General features: G+C 37.7%; 2 protein-coding genes and 1 non-coding gene across 3 annotated transcripts; 1 reads left to right on the top strand and 2 right to left on the bottom strand.

Annotated features, from left to right (window-relative positions):
* Nucleotides 1–618: 618 nt before the first annotated feature.
* Nucleotides 619–2,724, bottom strand: LOC109813581 (Bifunctional inhibitor/lipid-transfer protein/seed storage 2S albumin superfamily protein). Its single transcript, XM_020377786.3, has 2 exons — nucleotides 2,344–2,724; nucleotides 619–846 (listed from the first exon to the last, which is right to left on the bottom strand). The coding sequence occupies exons 1-2, from the start codon at nucleotides 2,654–2,656 to the stop codon at nucleotides 833–835; spliced, it is 327 nt and encodes a 108-aa protein (XP_020233375.2). The 5' UTR covers nucleotides 2,657–2,724; the 3' UTR covers nucleotides 619–832.
* Nucleotides 2,725–16,174: 13,450 nt separating this feature from the next.
* Nucleotides 16,175–16,247, top strand: TRNAK-CUU (transfer RNA lysine (anticodon CUU)). Its single transcript has one exon. It is a non-coding gene; the product is annotated as a tRNA-Lys (tRNA).
* Nucleotides 16,248–17,716: 1,469 nt separating this feature from the next.
* On the bottom strand, nucleotides 17,717–19,140 carry LOC109813577 (thioredoxin-like protein Clot). The gene is made up of 2 exons (XM_020377782.3): nucleotides 18,909–19,140; nucleotides 17,717–18,151 (listed from the first exon to the last, which is right to left on the bottom strand). Exons 1-2 carry the CDS (start codon nucleotides 19,051–19,053, stop codon nucleotides 17,898–17,900), a joined length of 399 nt encoding a protein of 132 aa, XP_020233371.1. The 5' UTR covers nucleotides 19,054–19,140; the 3' UTR covers nucleotides 17,717–17,897.
* Nucleotides 19,141–20,511: the final 1,371 nt, after the last annotated feature.

Here is a 20,511-nt window from a genome sequence, read left to right as displayed (position 1 = left end):
TGCTGATAATCCAGAAGGTTTAAGACCTGCTTTATTTTTACCATATCTATTACTTATTGTTATTCACTCTTTATTCTTTTTCATCTATCAAACACAATTTAAGTAAATAGAATATAATCGAAGGATATAACTTTAGTCATTTTTAATAGCTAAAAGTATATTTAAATGTCTTTTTGGATCTGTTAAAAAAAACGATGTTGAACAACCTAAATATAATTATATTGCATTTTATTTAATAAAATGTGACAGGAGAACATAAATAGAAAGATAGACAGAATAAAAACATAATTTTTTGTTATTCAATAAATTATGTGATTTTTTTTTTCATGTATAAAGTATTTGAAAGACAAAACATTGTTTATTTTAGCAAGTATTTGGTTATTTTAACCTTTTCCAAAATTTTTTTTTCTTCTAACCATTCAAAGCATGCGCAAAAACTTGCGACAATAAATATGGAAATTTAGAATGGTGGTGCTTAACAGATTAAACTAATATAATCTAACACTTATATAAGACAACATTTAAATAAAAAAAAAATATAGATAATATAATATTAATAAAATAACTAAACTATAAATTGGTTAAATCGTATAAGTTAATATATAATTTTACCATCTCTTTTCTGCCAAATAATTTTGACCATATTTTATTTCTTCAACAATTAACTATTGTAACCCAGAAGGATCAGATGCTACAACATGGATTAAAACCTATTCCTACCTACATGACAATCCCATCTCTTATAACATTATTATAGGAAGTACTACATAAATTACTCCTATATAAAAACCCTTCAAGAAAATTATCATTCCACAGGTCCAACTTCACCTTATCACATGGTTTCACCTGCATAAAGAGATAAAGAAAATTAATTTTCTTTCACTTGCTAAACACAATTAATTACCAAAGGAGAAGGCGAAGCCACTTTATACATTCTTCCTCTTTTCCTTAATCAACATTGCTGTATAATATTAATTTTAATAAATAATAAAGTTACCAATGTATTATTTAATTAACTTGATTAATACAATTAAATAAAATTCATATGAGAGTCCTTAAATCATAGAAAGTCCCATTCTTATTTAATAGCAAAAGTGTATTGTGCACCCCAAAAAAATAACAGTTTTATTAATTAGTAATAAGTCCGTTAATTTGTTATAGCTTTCTTCTTTTAAATAAATTAATTTTTTAAATAATTACTCTTAAAAGGTTTTTCTTTAAAAAAAAAAAAGACAAATTAAGATCTAACAAAAGTTACACTCATGTATCAACCAAAGCAATAGAGCTTAATTCTGGAGTACAAATCTCTTATGTCACAAAAAAAAAATGAACAAAAAAAACTTTGTTTAGCTAATCAATTTGCGCATTATTTTAATTTTTTAAAATAATAAAAGTTAAAAAATCTAAAATTTGGTTAAAGTTATAAGATATTTTTTTTCTCATAAAAATTACCTTTTAAAAATGATTTTTATGATTGTATACAAGAAAAACGATAGTAATATTAAAAAATGATTTTTTTAAAAAAGAATTAATCACTAATTTTTTATTTTTTTTACATCAGAATTAGTCTAAGTTATTTCAAGTAAAACTAATAAATAGATGAAAAAGAAATAATGACTTTATAAATATAACCTTATAATTAATATTCATTCTTAGAAACGATCCAACACAACAATCACTTTTTACATAATACTATTAAGGGTATAAATTAAATGAAAAAGAAACAATCAATAATACATTAAAAAGTTAATATAACACTTATTTTAAAATAATTTTTTTATTCTAATATGACACTTATTATGAGTTGAAGGGAGTAATATTTTTGTCTAAATGATAATAATGAAAAAAACTCAATGATATTTTAGAATGAATTTTATGTGTGAATCAAAGAAGTCGTGAATGTGATTCACACAACAAAAGACTATTATATATGATTTGTTTGGATAAATTTTTCCAGAAATATTATTAGAAAAAATGAAATATTTTTTTTAAAATTAAAACTATATATATTCTCCGTATGCTAAAAGTAAATCTTTAGAAAAATAATACAATAAAACTTCTACAAATTAACTTATACAAAAATTAATTTTAATTTATGAAAAACTTATTTTATTTTTTTCTTCTATTTTTTCTCATACAAGTATACTTTTAAAGTAGTTTATCTATACACATTCAATCTTAACGTTTACAAGAATCTCCAAAAAAATTGTCCCTGTATTTCACGGATAATACTTCTTGCCAATGAAAAAATAAAAAACATTCACAAAAACCATTGAAATTCAAATATATGTATATATACATATAATAAGGAGATAGAGAGGGAGAGAGAGAGAGAGAGATGACATGGTTCAAAGTTTGCTGTGCACTTGTCTGGGAGCAATGAGGCCATGCTACGGTCTACCCCAGAGATTGGAGGACCATTGACAAGGACACAAAGACATGGTTGTCCTAGTGCCTTTAGGGCATTGCAACAAGCATCACTTGGTGGAATAGGGCTAAAAGGAGCCACTGCTGCCCTACAAGGAATGAGTTGCACAAGTGAAGAGAAGAATGTGCTTGTGCATGGACTGCTTTGCACTTGTGCCACTAATCCTGTTCCCATCATCAACATAAACCACAAACTACAAAACTTCATCTTTGAATAATTCTTTAACATTTCCACTTCCTAATTAATTATAAGGTGAAACTTCTTCTTTTGAGTGTGTGTGTGTTGCCAATGTCACTAGGGTTTTGGGTTTATTTATACATATATGATACATGCATGCTCATGTCATGCATGATACCTGTTCTAACTAAGGGTTGTGCTAACAATGCATGCTTACTGTGTTCTCAGTCTCAAGAGAGATCATCATCAATGTGCTGATCATGAATCACTACAGTTGGAAGATTCGAATGACGTGATTTTCTCCCATGAAAATTTGTAAAATTGCTTCTGCATATTTCATGACATTACTGAGATAAATATAATAACATGCCTATTAATTCTATATTTTAATTTAAAAATGCTAAAAATTCAAATGGGTAAATATTAAAATGATCTGGTAAAAAAAACTTAGTCCTATTAAAAATATTAATTAATAAGATATTTTAAGTAATTGATGTTATAAATAATTAAAAAATGTTGTAGAGAACAAAAGTTCAGGGTTAAAAACTGTACTATCAAATAAAAAAAATTAAATATGCATGTACGTTTTTCTTTTGAAAAAATGGATTATGAATGGTTACACTATAATCTAATCATAAATCATTTTATTTAAATTGTACAATAATTACTAATATTAATATATGCGATAATATAAAATTATTTTACATCGACTTTTATATATATATATATATATATATATATATATATATATATATATATTTTTTTTTTTTTTTTTTTTTTTTTTTTTTTTTTTTGAGAGAGGGGAAAAGGGGATGGGATTATAATAACAGAAACGTGGATAGTCAAAATAAAGAAAATTATGACGACAACACATACTATAATGGTAATAGACACATACCTCTATGAATATTAATTAATTGACATCTAAATTCTATCATTTATATGGTTGAATGACTTAAGTTTGAAGTGCTCATTTATGACATTAAAAGATTCTCACTTTTCATACATTATTAAAATGTGCATGTATAAACACAATATGTTATTAAATTTTATTTAAAATTAACATTAAAATTATGTGTACCGGTAAGACCATTCGGACACTCGGTTCGGCCATTCGGCCGCCTCATGACCAACGCCTGTTCAGCACCTAAAACGGCCGAATCAGGTTGCCGATTGCCATTCGGCCACTAGGAGATCCATAAGACTTAGACTTACCCTAATAAGAGGAAGAAATTAACTCATAATCAGGGATTAAGGACTAACCACATCAACAAGACAATTAGAGGCGTATTACCTAATCTGGTAATCCTGTTGCAGGGCCCATGGGAATCCGGGCCCATAAATGTCAGTATAAATAGCGCGTGTCACGAGGTAAAGTCACTGTTCATTAATTACTCTAGATATTCGTGCTTGTCCTGACTTGAGCGTCGGAGTGCCTTTTGCAGGTACCTGACCCCTCCTCATATCGGATCGGAGCGCTCGTTCGGCCATCCCCAGACTACGAGAAGATTACTGGTGTACCCTTCAGACAGGTACATTTGGCGCCCACCGTGGGGCCGAACGAAGATAGTTGGAAGACTAATCGAGCTAAGACATGCCGATAACTAGGAGAACAAACACTCAGGATTACCAACAGGAGGAAGAACATGTGGAAGTGGTAGATGAAACCGATCTCTCCGAAACCGTTCGCCTGTTGAAACAAGAGATGGCAGTAATGAAACAGCAAAGAGTGAACGACGCAAAGGAGCTTTCGGCCCTAAGAGCTGAGAACGAGGCATTGAAAAACCCAGATCCGTCGTGGAAGCCTACTCAAACAACCAACATGCAGACGCAAGGATCTTATCATTCCCATGAAATTCACACTTCGGCACCACACACTTCGGTCCAACCCCCCGTTGGCCGTCCTTCAGACTTGTCAACCCGTGGGACGCATCGCCACCCCCTTCACCCCTACAATTATGCAACTCCCATTGATGGATAACTGGAAATCTTTACCGATTGATAAATATGATGGTACCACAGATCCGGATGAACATCTCGATGTTTTCTTGACGCAGGTGACGTTAAGCACAACGGACGATACGGCATTATGTCGGATTTTTCCCACATCGCTCAAAGGCAGGGCCTTAAGCTGGTTTACACAGCTACCTCCCAACTCCATCGATTCCTTCAACACTTTGTCATCCCAGTTCACCGTCCAGTTTGCAACAAGTCGTCCGCACAGCTTGACGTCTTTGTCGCTGGTCAGCCTTAGGCAGGATAAAAAAGAGTCGCTTAGAACTTTCATGGATCGGTTCAATAAGGCTGCCTTAGAAATTCGAGACCTTAACCCAGCCGTAGCGCTCCACCACCTTACAACAGCGCTAAAACCCGGACCATTTGTCAATAGCATCTGCAAAAAACCACCTTCGGATATGAATGACTTACGAAGGAGAGCTGACAAGTACATGCAGATGGAAGAGCTGGCTGAGTTCCGTAATCAGGCCCGAGCCGAAACAGGAAACAAACCCGAGAAGCAGGCAGAGCAACCATACAGGGGGCGAGGCAAAGAGATAACTTTGCGGGACCGACATGCGCGAGGTCCGAAGTATTCTCATTACACTCCCCTCAACGCAAGTCGAGCCACAATGCTCGAACAAGCTTTAGCATCAGAAGTCTTGGCGACCCCCAAGCGAGCCTCCACTCCTCCCCGTGCTGACATTAACAAATCTTGCAAATATCACCGCAATCGCGGACATTCTACTGAAGAATGCGCGGCATTGAGGGATAAAATTGAAGATTTGATTAAGCAAGGGCAACTCAACAATTTTATTGATCGGCCACACACGACTCGGCATCAGCCTACATATCAAGCTCGGCAGCACGACAGGCATGAACATTCAGATAGGCGCCGCCGTGAGCGTAGTCGTTCAAGGGATCGAAAGGAAGAACCTCATACCACGCACCGGCGAGTAATCAACACGATCGCTGGAGGCTTCGCCGGGGGCGGATCGACCTCATCGGCTCAGAAGAGACACCTGCGAGCCGTCAGATCGGTTAACATTGTTGAGCAGCGATCCACTCGGTGGCTACCCACTATTACGTTCACTGACGAGGACTTTCAAGGCATCGATCCAATTCAAGATGATCCTATGGTCATCAATGTTGAAATACGTAATTGTATTGTGAGAAAAACGCTCATAGATCAAGGTAGTTCGGCCGATATTTTATATTGGAACACGTTCAAGCAGCTTGGCATCTCTGAAGAAGAGTTGACACCATACACCGAACCATTGGTTGGCTTTGCAGGTGAAAGAGTCAACACCAAGGGATTTATCAAACTCTCTACCCATTTTTGTGTTGATGAGAAACAGCACAGAGACATCCAGGTGAAGTATATCGTGGTCCATGCCAACACATCTTACAACATTTTGCTAGGACGGCCATCATTGAATACCTTGGGGGCAATAGTGTCAACACCTCATTTGGCTATGAAGTTCCCATCGGATAAAGGAAACATTCTAACAATACATGCCGATCAGAAGGCAGCTCGGGAATGTTACTATGCGAGCTTACGTGTGCAACCTATTCAAGAGAAACAAGCAAAACCAAGCAGAGTCCATGCGGTCACTCCCTCCTCGGATTTGGCTTCGCAATACGACCTTGACCCCAGGATGAACGAGGACAGGGCCGAACCGATAGAAGAAAAGGTCCCGATACAAATCGGATCACAGTCGTCCCAAATCACCTACATCGGGGTCGGTCTGTCGGATGATGAAAAGCAAGAACTGAGCAAGGTAATTGTGTCAAACAAAGATATGTTTGCATGGACACCGTCAGACATGCCAGGTATCGACCCAAACTTTATGTGTCATAGGTTGTCTATCTGCCCGACGGCAAAACCAATTGCTCAACGGAAGAGAAAGATGGGAACAGAGAGAAAAATTATCGTTGAATCGGAAGTGGCTAAGCTCTTGCAAGCACGCTTCATTCGGGAAATCCACTATACCACTTGGCTAGCAAATGTCGTTATGGTCAAGAAACCCAATGGCAGGTGGCGAATGTGTACAGACTACACCAATCTCAACAAGGCTTGTCCTAAGGATGCCTACCCACTACCCAACATCGACCGGCTGGTTGATGGAGCGGCAGGGCATCGTTTGTTGACTTTCTTGGATGCTTACTCGGGCTATAATCAAATTCGCATGCACCCGCATGATGAAGATAAAACAGCTTTTATCACCGACTCGGCGAATTACTGCTATCGCGTAATGTCGTTCGGTCTAAAGAATGCAGGGGCGACATACCAACGACTTATGGACAAAGTTTTCAAGAATCAGATCGGAAAAAACCTCGAAGTTTATGTCGATGATATGGTCGTCAAGTCGGACGACCTTCGCACTCACAAAAATGACCTTGCCGAAGTATTCACACAACTCCGAAAGCATAATATGCGGCTGAATCCTGAAAAATGTATCTTTGGTATAGCTGGAGGAAAGTTTCTCGGATTCATGTTATATGCCAGAGGTATTGAAGCCAATCCTGATAAGTGTCAGTCGGTGATTGGCATGCGAAGCCCACAGAATATCAAAGAAGTCCAAGTGTTGTCCGGGCGTCTCACCTCTCTTTCTCGGTTCCTCCCTTGTCTCGCAGAGACAGCAAAACCTATCATTGGATTATTGAAGAAAGTCAAGAAGTTTGTCTGGACGACAGAGTGTGAAGAGTCTTTTACCTCCCTCAAACAACGCCTCGGCACACCTCCAGTTCTCTCAAAGCCCGATCCAAAACTAGATATGATAGTGTATTTGTGCGTCTCTAACGAGGCAATCAGCGCGGTCCTAGTACAAGAAACAGATTCCCAAAAACCAATTTATTTTGTGAGCCGAATGCTACAAGATGCCGAAAGAAGGTACCAGCTACTCGAGAAAATGGCACTTAGCTTGGTCCACACAGCACGACGCCTTCGGCAGTATTTTCACAGCCACAAGGTTATCGTCCGAACCGATTGTCCAATTGCCAAAGTTCTACGCAAACCCGAGTTAGCAGGACGAATGATGGCTTGGTCCGTGGAATTGTCTGAATTCGACATCGCGTTTGAACCAAGAGGACCAATCAAATCCCAGTGCTTGGTGGATTTCGTTAATGAGTTACAACCGATGGGTCATTTTGAAAACGATCAGTGGATACTTCGGGTCGACGGGTCATCTAACAGCCAAGGTAGTGGAGCTGGAATAATTCTTGAAGGACCAACAGGCATGGCACTAGAGCAATCTCTCCGTTTCGCTTTCAAAGCCTCAAACAATCAAGCCGAATACGAGGCGTTATTGGCGGGATTGAGGTTGGCTCGAGAGGTTGGAGTTCGGAATTTGCTATGTTGGACTGATTCAAAGGTTGTCTCGGAACAGGTCAACGAGAATTTTCAGGTTAAGGACGCCCAGCTATTGAAGTATTTTCATGCTTTTCAAAACATGTGCCAACATTTTGACCAAGTAGCAGTGAAGCACACTCCCCGCGAAAACAATGACAGAGCAGATCAATTAGCTAGACTGGCGACAAGCCATCGGAAACCGGGACAGCTTCGAACCACCCTCCACTTGGAACTCTCAACTCCAAGTACTGAGATAGTAGAATGCTTCGCACTCTCGGAGCAATCGGCAACATGGATGACCGACATACTACGGTTCATCACCGATGGTGTCCAACCGACATGCCCTTCGGCAGCCAGAAAGTTAAGAGCTCAAGCTGTGAGATATTCTGTTATAGGAGGGCAACTCTTTCGAAGGGGCTTCTCGTCTCCTTTACTCAAGTGTTTTAAATGATGAAGAGGCCAATTATGTGCTGCGGGAAGTGCATGAGGGAATCTGCGGTTCTCACTCAGGAGGAAGAACATTGGCAACGAAAGTTCTTCGGGACGGCTATTATTGGCCGACACTCAAATCCGATTGCAGGGAATTCGTCAAGAAATGCATCCAGTGCCAAAAGCACGGCAATTTGATACATGCATCAGCCGAGCAACTACACAGCATCGCTTCCCCATGGCCGTTCGCCATATGGGGCATGGATATATTAGGACCATTTCCAATCGCTAGAGGCCAATGCAAGTTTCTGCTTGTCGCGGTAGATTATTTTACCAAGTGGATTGAGGCTGAACCTCTCGCAACAATCACGGCAAACAACGTGCAGAAGTTCCTTTGGAAAAGCGTCGTCACACGGTTCGGCATTCCTTATGCCATTATCACTGACAATGGACTTCAATTCGTAGATCAAAAATTCAACAAGTTTCTTCAAGACTTGGGGATCAGACATAGATTCACGTCGGTTGAGCATCCACAGTCGAACGGCCAGGCCGAGGCAGCTAACAAAGTTATCTTATCGGAACTAAAGAAGCGCTTGGGAACAGCCAAGGGTACATGGGCCGAAGAGCTTCCAGAAATTTTGTGGGCGTATCGCTGCACCCCTCAATCCACAACGAAAGAAACACCCTTCCGATTAACCTATGGTACCGACGCAATGATTCCCGTCGAAGTCGGCGAACCCTCCTTCCGCCGAACACACTTCAGTGAAAACTCCAACGCAACATCCTTACAGGCGGAGCTCGACTTAGTGGACGAAGTGCGTACTCAAGCTCAGATAGTAGCAGAAGCATGCAAGCAGCGAATGTCTCGAAGATTCAATTCCAATCTCACCAAGAGAAGCTTCAAGGAGGGAGACCAGGTCTGGAGAGTTCTTGGACCAGCACGACGTAATCCGCAAGAAGGCAAGTTGGCACCTAATTGGGACGGCCCGTTTCGGGTTCGGCACAACCTCCATAATGGCGCATACAAACTGGAAGAGCTTTCAGGCAAGGTCATCCCAAGGACATGGAACGCATCGCACTTGAAGACATACTATAGTTAGTGATAGTCTTTGTAACATCACAACAATGTAATCAAAACGTGTACTCTTTTCCTTGATCGGTCTTTTCTCCCCTTATAAAAAAGTGAAAAGGGGTTTTGGCCGACAAGGTTTTTAATGAGGCACGCATCAATGAAATACAATCCATTTCATGATCATTCTTACTATCCTACTTTGTTAAAAGTCGTTAAAGGTTTCCCTCCCGAGTTAGTCAACTCGGCCAAGGACGCACCTTCGAAAAATAGTTAAAGGTTCCCTCCCGAGTTAGTCAACTCGGCCAAGGACGCACCTTCAAAAAATGGTTAAAGGTTTCCCTCCCGAGTTAGTCAACTCGGCCAAGGACACACCTTCAAAAAATGGTTAAAGGTTTCCCTCCCGAGTTAGTCAGCTCGGCCAAGGACGCACCTTCAAAAAATAGTTAAAGGTTTCCCTCCCGAGTTAGTCAACTCGGCCAAGGACGCACCTTCAAAAAATAGTTAAAGGTTTCCCTCTCGAGTTAGTCAGCTCGGCCAAGGACGTACCTTCAAAAAATAGTTAAAAGTTTCCCTCCCGAGATAGTCAACTCGGCCAAGGACGCAAATTTCCGAATGACCCCCATTCGGTTTTGCTTGAAAAGCAAAGCATTTCCGAATGACCTCCATTCGGTTTTGCTTGAAAAGCAAAGCATTTCCGAATGACCCCCATTCGGTTTTGCTTGAAAAGCAAAGCATTTCCGAATGACCCCCATTCGGTTTTGCTAGGAAAGCAAAGCATTTCCGAATGACCCCCATTCGGTTTTGCTTGAAAAGCAAAGCATTTCCGAATGACCCCCATTCGGTTTTGCTTGAAAAGCAAGCATTTCCGAATGACCCCCATTCGGTTTTGCTTGAAAAGCAAGCATTTCCGAATGACCCCCATTCGGTTTTGCTTGAAAAGAAAAGCATTTCCGAATGACCCCCATTCGGTTTTGCTAGGAAAGCAAAGCATTTCCGAATGACCCCCATTCGGTTTTGCTTGAAAAGCAAGCATTTCCGAATGACCCCCATTCGGTTTTGCTTGAAAAGCAAGCATTTCCGAATGACCCCCATTCGGTTTTGCTTGAAAAGCAAGCATTTCCGAATGACCCCCATTCGGTTTTGCTAGAAAAGCAAAGCATTTCCGAATGACCCCCATTCGGTTTTGCTTCAAAAGCAAGCATTTCCGAATGACCCCCATTCGGTTTTGACTTTAGGCACTACCAAGCATAATAGTTTCGCTTAATTATTTCTTGATTAGCAGCAGATACGTGAAGTTAGAAATCATAAGGACGATCCAAATCACCATTCATTCAACAATACGATTCGAACAAAAAAAGCATCATTTCATTGACATAATGGAGGCTCTACCGGCCCCTTGTCTACATTCGTACTTAAACCTATGCAAACACCTAAGTAGAATCTATACAACAACAACCTAAACCTATTCATCAGGATTAACTTGGTTATCTTGCACGTCCGCCTCGGGGTCGTCATGTTCGGTAACAGGATTGTCATCTTCTTCACCCTCCTCCTCGGTTGACGCACGAGAATCCTCCTCAACTCGGGGGTTGGCACTCGGTTCTGCGTCGTCAGGACCCGCTCCCTCGGGCATCTCCGCAAACGGCATGTATGACCCTTGGTAAAAATCGCATGCCATGTCAAATTCGAAGTCCTCCGGAAATTGACCGAAGTGCTTCGCCTGCCGAACGGCATGTTTAAACCCAGCTTCGTGCTGAGCAACAATTTTCTCCTTGGCCTTCTCCTTCAGCTGGTCATACTCAGATCGTGCCTCCTCCAGTCGGCGACGTTCTTTGTTTGCGGCTTTTTGAAGCTCCAAACGAAGCGTATCGTTGTCGTGCCTAACCAGGTCCAATTCGGCAGCTAGATCTCGGTTCCTGGCTGTCACCTGTTCGTTCACAGAAACAGCCTCGGCACGGCCCTCTCGGACTCGGCAAGACTTTGTTTCAGAGTCACCAACTCGTTGGTCGGCTCCATTGCTAGATGGTGAGCCAAGGCTAATGCGCGTGTTTGCAGTTCACAAAAATGTTTCCACTTGGTTTTAGCATCAAAACCAGCCAAAAACTCCTGCCCGAAATGTGACACAGCATCGGACCGAACTAGAAAATCAGCTGTTACATTATCGTCCAAGAAACCCCGAGACATTAATTGAGGCGGCACGACAATGATAGTCCGATTGGGCGAGGCTTCAGCCGTTGCCTTAGCTTTCTTGGAATTGTCCTGTCGCTCTTCAGAACCTTTCCTCTTCGAGCGTTCCCGGTCGGCACCCTTCCCTTTTTTTCCCTTCTTTTTCTTGCGTTCGGGAAGTGGAGGCACTCGGTCATCCCGGTTTGGCTGAGGGGTGGCTGCAACAGTAGATGTCCCTACTCCCCCAGCCTGTTTCACCTGCTTCACTCGTGCAGCAAGCAAGCTCCGAATGTCCAACTTGTCGGCACCACTAGCAACCATGATTCCTGCAAAGAATCCAAGTAAACATCAATAGGAATTAAATTTACAGGCAGGATGGGACAGATCACGTACCTATCAGGTCGTTCCACCATCGTGGAGACTCAACTATGTTAATTAAAGACCTAATCGGCAGACACCGAGGAAGCCGAAGTAACAACTTCAAATCCTTCTTCTCTTCGGCCGACAGCATGCTCTTCGGTACCACATCGTAAGGCCGAGGGGCGCGAGTCCAGTACAATGGAAATAAACTCCCCTTCTCGTCAAAAAAGAAGCGACGTCCGTTCGGCCGGATAGTGACTCGGAAAAAGCCAGCCTTGAAGTTCTTGTAGGAGGAAGTGAAACTATCCAACAGTAGGTGAGTGCTCACTCGGCTTAAAGAGAGCCACTTGGCCAATATAGTGGGTTTCGAGGAGTAAAAGTACAGAAAAAGAAGGGGAGAGAGCTTAATATTAAGACACCTACACAAATGCTTGAACCCTTGCAGTTGTGCCCAGCTGTTCGGATGCAATTGAGTCGGCGCAACATTTAACACCCTCAATACCCCCATAGTAAACTCGTCAAACGGCAGTTTCACCTTAAGATCCCGAACCAGACAGTCGTACATGTAGAACGACTCCATTCTAGCGCCACTCTGATCCAAGCAAACCATATCGGGGTCCGGGAAAGCATCGTTTCGGCATGACCGAACCCCAATCGGGTACGGCTCCTCCTTGGTATCAAATGTTAAGCAGCTCGTATAATCCAATAGATTCGTGATCATGCTAGAGTCGCGGTAGCGCGAGAAATAAGAAGTTACTTCTCCATTCACCCACTCGTACCCAGGCACATTGGATGGACCATATCGCTGGCGATTTGACACTCGTCTGGTCTCCTCTTGAACCCCTGAACTCCCACTGGTAGAAGCCTCCCCTGAAGGCGAAGTACTCCCATCCGGCCCTTCGGAACGAATGGGAGATTCAATTAAACTTGAATTGCTCGGGTTACTGGACGAAGACCCCTCGGATGACGATGGCCGAGAACTGCTAGCCGAAGAGTGTGCAGAAGAAGTGTTAGCCATATCAATAAAAACTTACCAATTTTCCTCAAGAATCACACTGGTTCGGCGCGTCGGTCTCGAAAATCTGCAGTCCCCTAGTTCGGCGGAAAACGATAGGCGTGGGAGGCCCTACCACTCACCTATATATATAGCAAGACAAAAGGGCGGGAAAATTCAAAATGTAACCGTCAGATCATCAAGATCCAACGCTGGAGATCGTCCCAACCCTTTGACTTCCCACAACTTCATTTGGATTCAATACCCTTACGAAAAGGTACCCTCTCCGCAAGGCTAGGGGGCAAGTGTACCGGTAAGACCATTCGGACACTCGGTTCGGCCATTCGGCCGCCTCATGACCAACGCCTGTTCAGCACCTAAAACGGCCGAATCAGGTTGCCGATTGCCATTCGGCCACTAGGAGATCCATAAGACTTAGACTTACCCTAATAAGAGGAAAAAATTAACTCATAATCAGGGATTAAGGACTAACCACATCAACAAGACAATTAGAGGCGTATTACCTAATCTGGTAATCCTGTTGCAGGGCCCATGGGAATCCGGGCCCATAAATGTCAGTATAAATAGCGCGTGTCACGAGGTAAAGTCACTGTTCATTAATTACTCTAGATATTCGTGCTTGTCCTGACTTGAGCGTCGGAGTGCCTTTTGCAGGTACCTGACCCCTCCTCATATCGGATCGGAACGCTCGTTCGGCCATCCCCAGACTACGAGAAGATTACTGGTGTACCCTTCAGACAGGTACATTATGTATAATTATATATCAAATAGATTTATATCTACATATATTATATTTATAATAACATTTTTTTTTTATGTCACTATATATAAAAATTTGTATAATGTATCTCTGCTTACGCCAAAAGTTAATTTCATTTGTAATAATGCAATTGTTGTTGGCACAAATTTTTTATTTCAAATAGCAAGAATCAAACACATAAATCTATGCTAAATGAATTATTTCTATAATGTATAAATGCATGATGTCTAATCACTATGTCAATTTTATTTGATTATAAAACTAAGGGATATATATTTTTAATATCATACTTAAATTCAAGTCCAACAAATAACGCTTTGTTCAAAATCAAGCACCCTTGTGAAAACTTTTCATTTTCCGTGACATGTAAAATTTATGTTTCAAAATCAACAAATAATGCTTTATTTCTATAGGTTTAAAGACTACTTGTTGATGTACAATAAGAAGAATCTTATGGTGATGTCAGCTTGAAGTTTTAGACAGCAATGTCAGCCTGGAGTTGATCACTACATTTATGTACTTATATTAATTATTAATACAATAAAATCAACCATAATAAAGAGCAAATTAAAATAACAAAAATAGGAAAAGTATATATATATATATATATATATATATATATAGGCACGTAAAGTGATAGTTTTAGAAGAAAAAAAACACTTCATATTGTATATATTAATTTCATGTAATTTTCTTCAAAAAGTATATCAAACAGTTAAATTAATTGTGTGTAACAAAGGATCTCCAAAATAAAGAAACCAAAATCCAAAATATATTTTTATGATGACGGAAACACTTTTGCTAAGAGAGAGAGAGAGGTGATATTCTACAGGCTACAGTCTTATTCCTATATATCTTTCTTAAGTGTCCGAAATATATAAAGACAGATAAATATATACAGAAAGACATTTAAACTAAATTACACAAAATTTTACTCCCATAATACTCCTCAACGTGCAGCAAGGAGATTTTTTTATCTAAAAGTCTCTGTCTGAATAACTTAATAAAAAGACGGAACTAAAATTAAATATTAAATAAGGTTAAAACCCTTATTTGGTCCCTTATAATATTTTTTTGTTTCAATTTAGTCTCATTTTAATTTTTTGTTTTAATTTGGTCCTCAATAATTTAAATTATTGTAATTTGGTAGTTCCGTCCAAATGATTTAAACGGAGTTAACTATTGGCTATGTGGATGCCAGGTGGATGCCACGTAGATGCCACCTAGATAGATGCCAAATTTATTGAATACACCTGGAACCAGAATGGCCCGTTCTGGTTGCACTCTTGGTGTGTAAATTTTGTACCTGGAACGGGTCGTTCCAGATGCAAAATTTACACACCAATAGTGCAACCAGAACGGGCCGTTCTGGTTTTAGAACGGTCGTTCTGATTCCAGAATGGTCGATGACTATAGTTCACGGTTGTAAATCGTGCAAGGAAAAAGACCCAAAGTACAAAGCATTTCAAACACTAGATTTGGTAATATTGTCAATGGGGATTGATAACTTCAATTGCTAAACATTTGGGCTATACAGTGTATTATTAAGGACGGTGCAGTATATCATTAAGGACAATGGTAGTAGGTTTTATTTCATTGTTAGTCAAACTGGAGTGAACCACTTACTACTAAATTGACACTATACAGTTAAGGATGAAACGAAACGATGTTTCCCCTTGAAGTCATTGACGATGTACCCCAATAATAACAACCTGTTCTTGAGGAGGTACAACCTGAATTTTTGTGGTTTAGGGTTTCCCTTCAGCGTTACCCAGATGATTTCCTTTCTCAGTAATTTCTTTGAACTTTTTTAGTATATGTTATGTTCTGAATTTTTGTTTTCAGTTTCTGAACCATGTTTCTGTCTTTGAATTTATGATATGTTATGAATTTTTATTTTCAATTTTTGAATCACATTGCGACATTTTGGTCAACGCATGCATGAAGTTGACGTTCTGGAACAGGCCGTTCTGAATCCAGAACAGCCCGTTCTAACACCAGAATGGCTCGTTCTGGTTTTAGAACGGCTCGTTCTGATGCACTCATGGTGTGTTAAATTTGCATTTGGAACGGCCCGTTCCAGTTGCAAAATTAACACATAACATGTGCAAGCAGAACGGGCCGTTCTGGTTTCAGGTGTATTCATGAAATTTGGCATCCACCTGTGCATCTACGTGGCATTCACCTGGCATCCACGTGACCAACAGTTAACTCCGTTTAAATCATTTGGACGGAAGTCCCAAATTGCAATAATTTAAATTATTGGGGACCAAATTGAAACAAAAAATTAAAGTGGGACTAAATTGAAACAAAAAAATATTATTAGGACCAAATAAGAGTTTTAACCATTAAATAAACATGATACTGTAATAGAAAAATAATAGAAAATAGTAATCCAAATTATCAAAAGCTAAACAAAAGCCCGTCTAGCTCAGTTGGTAGAGCGCAAGGCTCTTAACCTTGTGGTCGTGGGTTCGAGCCCCACGGTGGGCGTTTTTTGTTGTTAGTTTTTAACATATTAAACATCTTACTTATTTAAGAAATAGTGATAGTTGAAATTGTAACTAATTTTAATATTATCTTCTTGATGAATATCTAATTATTCAAGATACTAATTACAAATTTTTTTATCTATAATTTATAACTATTAATAAAAAGAATACAATTTTTAATAATTGTTTCTGTCTTTTTGACTTTTTTCCCATTCAATTATATAATAACTTTTTTCTAACAATATATTTGTTGACAAAAAATAAAAAGAATATATATAGAAAAATTATAACTTCATGTGCAACTGTTATATCTACCCCACTAGTATAAATAGTATTTGATAGCATAAAATAAATTGGTTCTTAAGCATTGTGCCTTTGCTTTTAAATTTTGATTCTCCATTATCATATTCCTTTTCTGGAGGGGATGGGGGAAAGTTAAAGGATGTAAAGAAAAGTTCTCTGTAGAGAATGCTTTTAACTTGAAGCTTCTTTCATTCGTTTGCTTATCCACATGTTAAAAGTTAGTTCTCTCAATTTTTCTTTATTGATCTGCAGTTGGGTGAGTACAGCAGACACAATGCAAATTATGGCCAGCTTGACAGAGATTTTTATTTTTTGGTCACTTTGTTTTGCCTTATTTGCATCATGTTTAATTTATATTAAACTATAATGATTGACCTCCTCTTTTTATTTAATCCATATATAGTTGTCAAAAAAACAAAATGTGTTTATATTCATGTCTTGACGTGATTTTTCACGTTCAATTTGAAGTGATAAATACCAGCTTCCACGTAAATCAGACATTTGCATGTAGAGAAAGAAGAAAAAATTGCGTTAAAAATTAGATATCAAACACACATAATTTAGGATTGAGTTTGGTTTCCATCTAGTAGTTTGGTCTGGTTTTTATGCGCGACATAAAATTCAAAGATGATGCTACAGCTCAAGTGGTCTGCCTCTGGTTCTCAATAGGTCTGTAATTGGGTTTTGCTTAGGTTCTAATTTCTAAAGAAATTCCATAATCCACGCTATTCAAAATCATGAATAGTATTAGTATAATGTAACTCAGCCATGTTAAGCATAGCACAAGCATCTTCAATAACCAATGGGATGAAGATTTTGTTTTGCACAAGCATCTCTCAGCCCATTCATCTAAACAATAGTGTGTTTGAATTTAAGATTTTTCCCACAGCAACCCAACTTTCTCCGTGATGACTCTGGGGAATGAAAGGAGTGGCTGCACAGTAAAATGCATCAACCTGATTCATTTTAAAAAGCCTTCAAAACTCAGCTATGTAGTATGAAGGTGTGAATTCTGGATCAAAATTTTCAGTCTGCAAAAACACCACATACGTAACTGGTGCAGTTTAAATTGTTGATCACATAGTATTTTCCACATTCAGGATATTGCTTAGGTGATAAACACAGCAACCTGAACATTATCCAGTAACTTTATGATGCCCAAAACCATAAACAAGCAAACAAAAAATAACCATTCATTTATAGAGTTCCCTTGTCACCATTGGTACTCATCATTTATTATATGCTTTAGCAGCAAAATTATAAAGTATAAGAGGGATAAATTGCTGACAAGAGTACACCTTACATTGTTTAAACTATCTAAGAAACAGTGCACTATAGCAATCGCTCATCACTTGTCAGCAACAAGAGGTTGAATTTTGTGTTCAAGGTGAGCTTCATGATCCTCAAGGCGACCTTTGACTGCATCATTCTCCCAACGGATCAACGTTGGGACCCCAGTGAGGTTGAACTTAGGGTCCACCCTCCATGGATGCTGAGGGTTCCTCCATGTTGCTCTGTCTCCAACGTAAGCTCTCAAGAGTACAATGTCATCAGGTGAAGCCTCCAGCTTGTTGTAAATAACAGGTTCTGCTCTCACACAATCTAAGAACCAAAAAGAGAAAACTAGTCATATTCATGGATTCTCATAACTACTCACGCTTCTCTATAACATCAACCTAACCCTTTTGCATGTTTAACACAATATTTTCATTGAAAATTTATATTCACCACTTTACATTGAAACAATTAAAGCATTCACAAAAACCACCAAATGGATAGCTCTTCTTCCTATATACACTTGTTTGGCCTTATCACTAGTCGATGTAAGACACTTCCATCACACCAATAACATGAAGTTTTCAACTTATAAGACTAGACATATGCAAATAGTCTGATAACAGTCCAGATAGCATAATAGGTCCAACAACAATCACTAAATAAGCTCTGATCTCATCTTAAAATAATAAATTTGGGTAAAACTCACCCCTACCAAATCGGTTTTATAAGTCGAGAATTGCTCTCTAGTTATATATCCTTCTTATATATATTATTATAACCTTATTTCTAAATGACGTAGAAACAACAACAAATACACTTGCTTTTCCTAATGTTGGCACACAAAAAACTCTTAACCCCCAATTTTTGTGGTATGTCATCAAAGAATTTCCATTGATATTGGCAAATGCTCCATGAAATGTGATGCATTAGAGTTTTTTACCCACAAATTCCAAAATAAAAAATGAAAACTGAAAATTGGTTGAAAGATTGGAAATGGAATTGGCGCAGTGATCAAATTCGCACACACAAAGTTATTAAATGAGAAGCGTTAGATGAGTGAGATTGTAATAGATAGACATACCAGGGCACCAGCTGAGAGAGGTAGCAGGATCTTTGTCAGCCAAGAAGAGGATGAGATTTGCTTTGTTTTGCGGAGCCTCTGATCGGAACTTCTCAAACACCCCATCAAAGCTGGCCACCGTCGCATCTAACACCTTCAATGGCATCTTCGCTGCAAAACAAAAATTCACACCACTCAATTCTCAGATTCTCTTCCTACTGAAATTTTCATACACTATCATATGATCCACCACACCCTTTACGTTATGCTTTATTTATTTATTTATTTATTTATTTATAAGAAGCTTAAATAACTTTTATTTTATATAAAATTAATATCTTTCTATTTATAATTTATAATATATATATATATATATATATATATATATATATATATAATTTATAACATATATAAAAATGATAATGATGGACATATTTATTTAGATAATTTTATTTTTAAATATTTAAATAATAAAAATATTATTAGAAATTAATTATTTTTATAAATTTAAAATCTTAAAATTTGAAAACTAAATATAATGATAATTAATTTAATAATATTAATAATTTTAAATATTTTTATTAAATAAAATATAAAGATACATATGTCTCAACTTCTTTAGTATATATAAAAGAAATAAGTTTTATAATGATTGTTTCCTTCTAGATTTACTTTAACATATTTTTATATACAAATTTTATACAATAAAATTAAAATTATTTTAATTTTAATTTTATAAATGAAACAACTTTTTTTTTTTCACAAAAACTGAAAAACTTATTCCTTAAAAGAATTTCTCAAAAACTATCTTTAGAATTTTATGTTAGTTAAATCATATCCTTCCAAAATATTTATATTTTTACATATATTTCAAAAATATATGTGATTTCTAAATGTAAATAAGAAATTTTATAAAATTATTATGAATTTATATTACAAAATATTATATTTATTATTTCCTATCATGTGTAGATTATATGATAAATTAATATATACTATATTCAATTTCCTTTTTAAAAAATGTAAAGCAAACAATTTTTGTAACACTTCTTTCTCTAAGAATTTCTACTAAAGCACATAAAAATAAATATTCTATGTTAAAAAATAAATAACTAAAAAATTGGATAAAAGTATATATATAATATTTTAATGTAACTAAATATTTTTTTCGTAAAAATAAGAAAGATTATAAAGATGGTCATAATGAAAAACCTAAATTTCCATATTTTTAACTACCACAGTCCCTTCCCACCCAACTACTAGACTAATTCTAGTGATGTTAATGTAACTATTAATTATACAAATTTATTAATTATTAATATTTTTTTATTTAAATTTCAAATAAATTTTTTTTAACAAATTGGCAACATAAGAAAACTTTCTAAAAAAAATTAACGATAAAACATTATGTAAACTTAAAGTGTTGTTATTAATTACAAATTACTAATATAATACTAATTTTCTAATTACTAATACTACTTGATTTATGTACCCTCCAGATCTCTAATTTGTCGAGCTGGCCGATCAATGTCTTTACGTGTTGCCAACGCTCGAATCAAGAGGGTTTGTACCCTCCGGATCTCCAATATCAATGTCTCTACACGTCACCAACACTCGAGCCAAG

Source organism: Cajanus cajan, chromosome 10, assembly GCF_000230855.2.
Source record: "Cajanus cajan strain Asha chromosome 10, NIPB_CcT2T_4, whole genome shotgun sequence".
Classification (NCBI taxonomy): Eukaryota; Viridiplantae; Streptophyta; class Magnoliopsida; order Fabales; family Fabaceae; genus Cajanus; species Cajanus cajan.
This window is presented reverse-complemented; position numbering and strand designations above follow the sequence as displayed.

Excerpts from the sequence above, each read along its gene's own strand:
- LOC109813581 (XM_020377786.3), bottom strand. The coding sequence starts at position 2,656 with ATGTTAAAGAATTATTCAAAGATGAAGTTTTGTAGTTTGTGGTTTATG.
- LOC109813577 (XM_020377782.3), bottom strand. The coding sequence starts at position 19,053 with ATGCCATTGAAGGTGTTAGATGCGACGGTGGCCAGCTTTGATGGGGTG. Across the intron at positions 18,152-18,908 it reads CTCTCTCAGCTGGTGCCCTG|ATTGTGTGAGAGCAGAACCT; the intron begins GTATGTCTATCT and ends TTTGGTTCTTAG.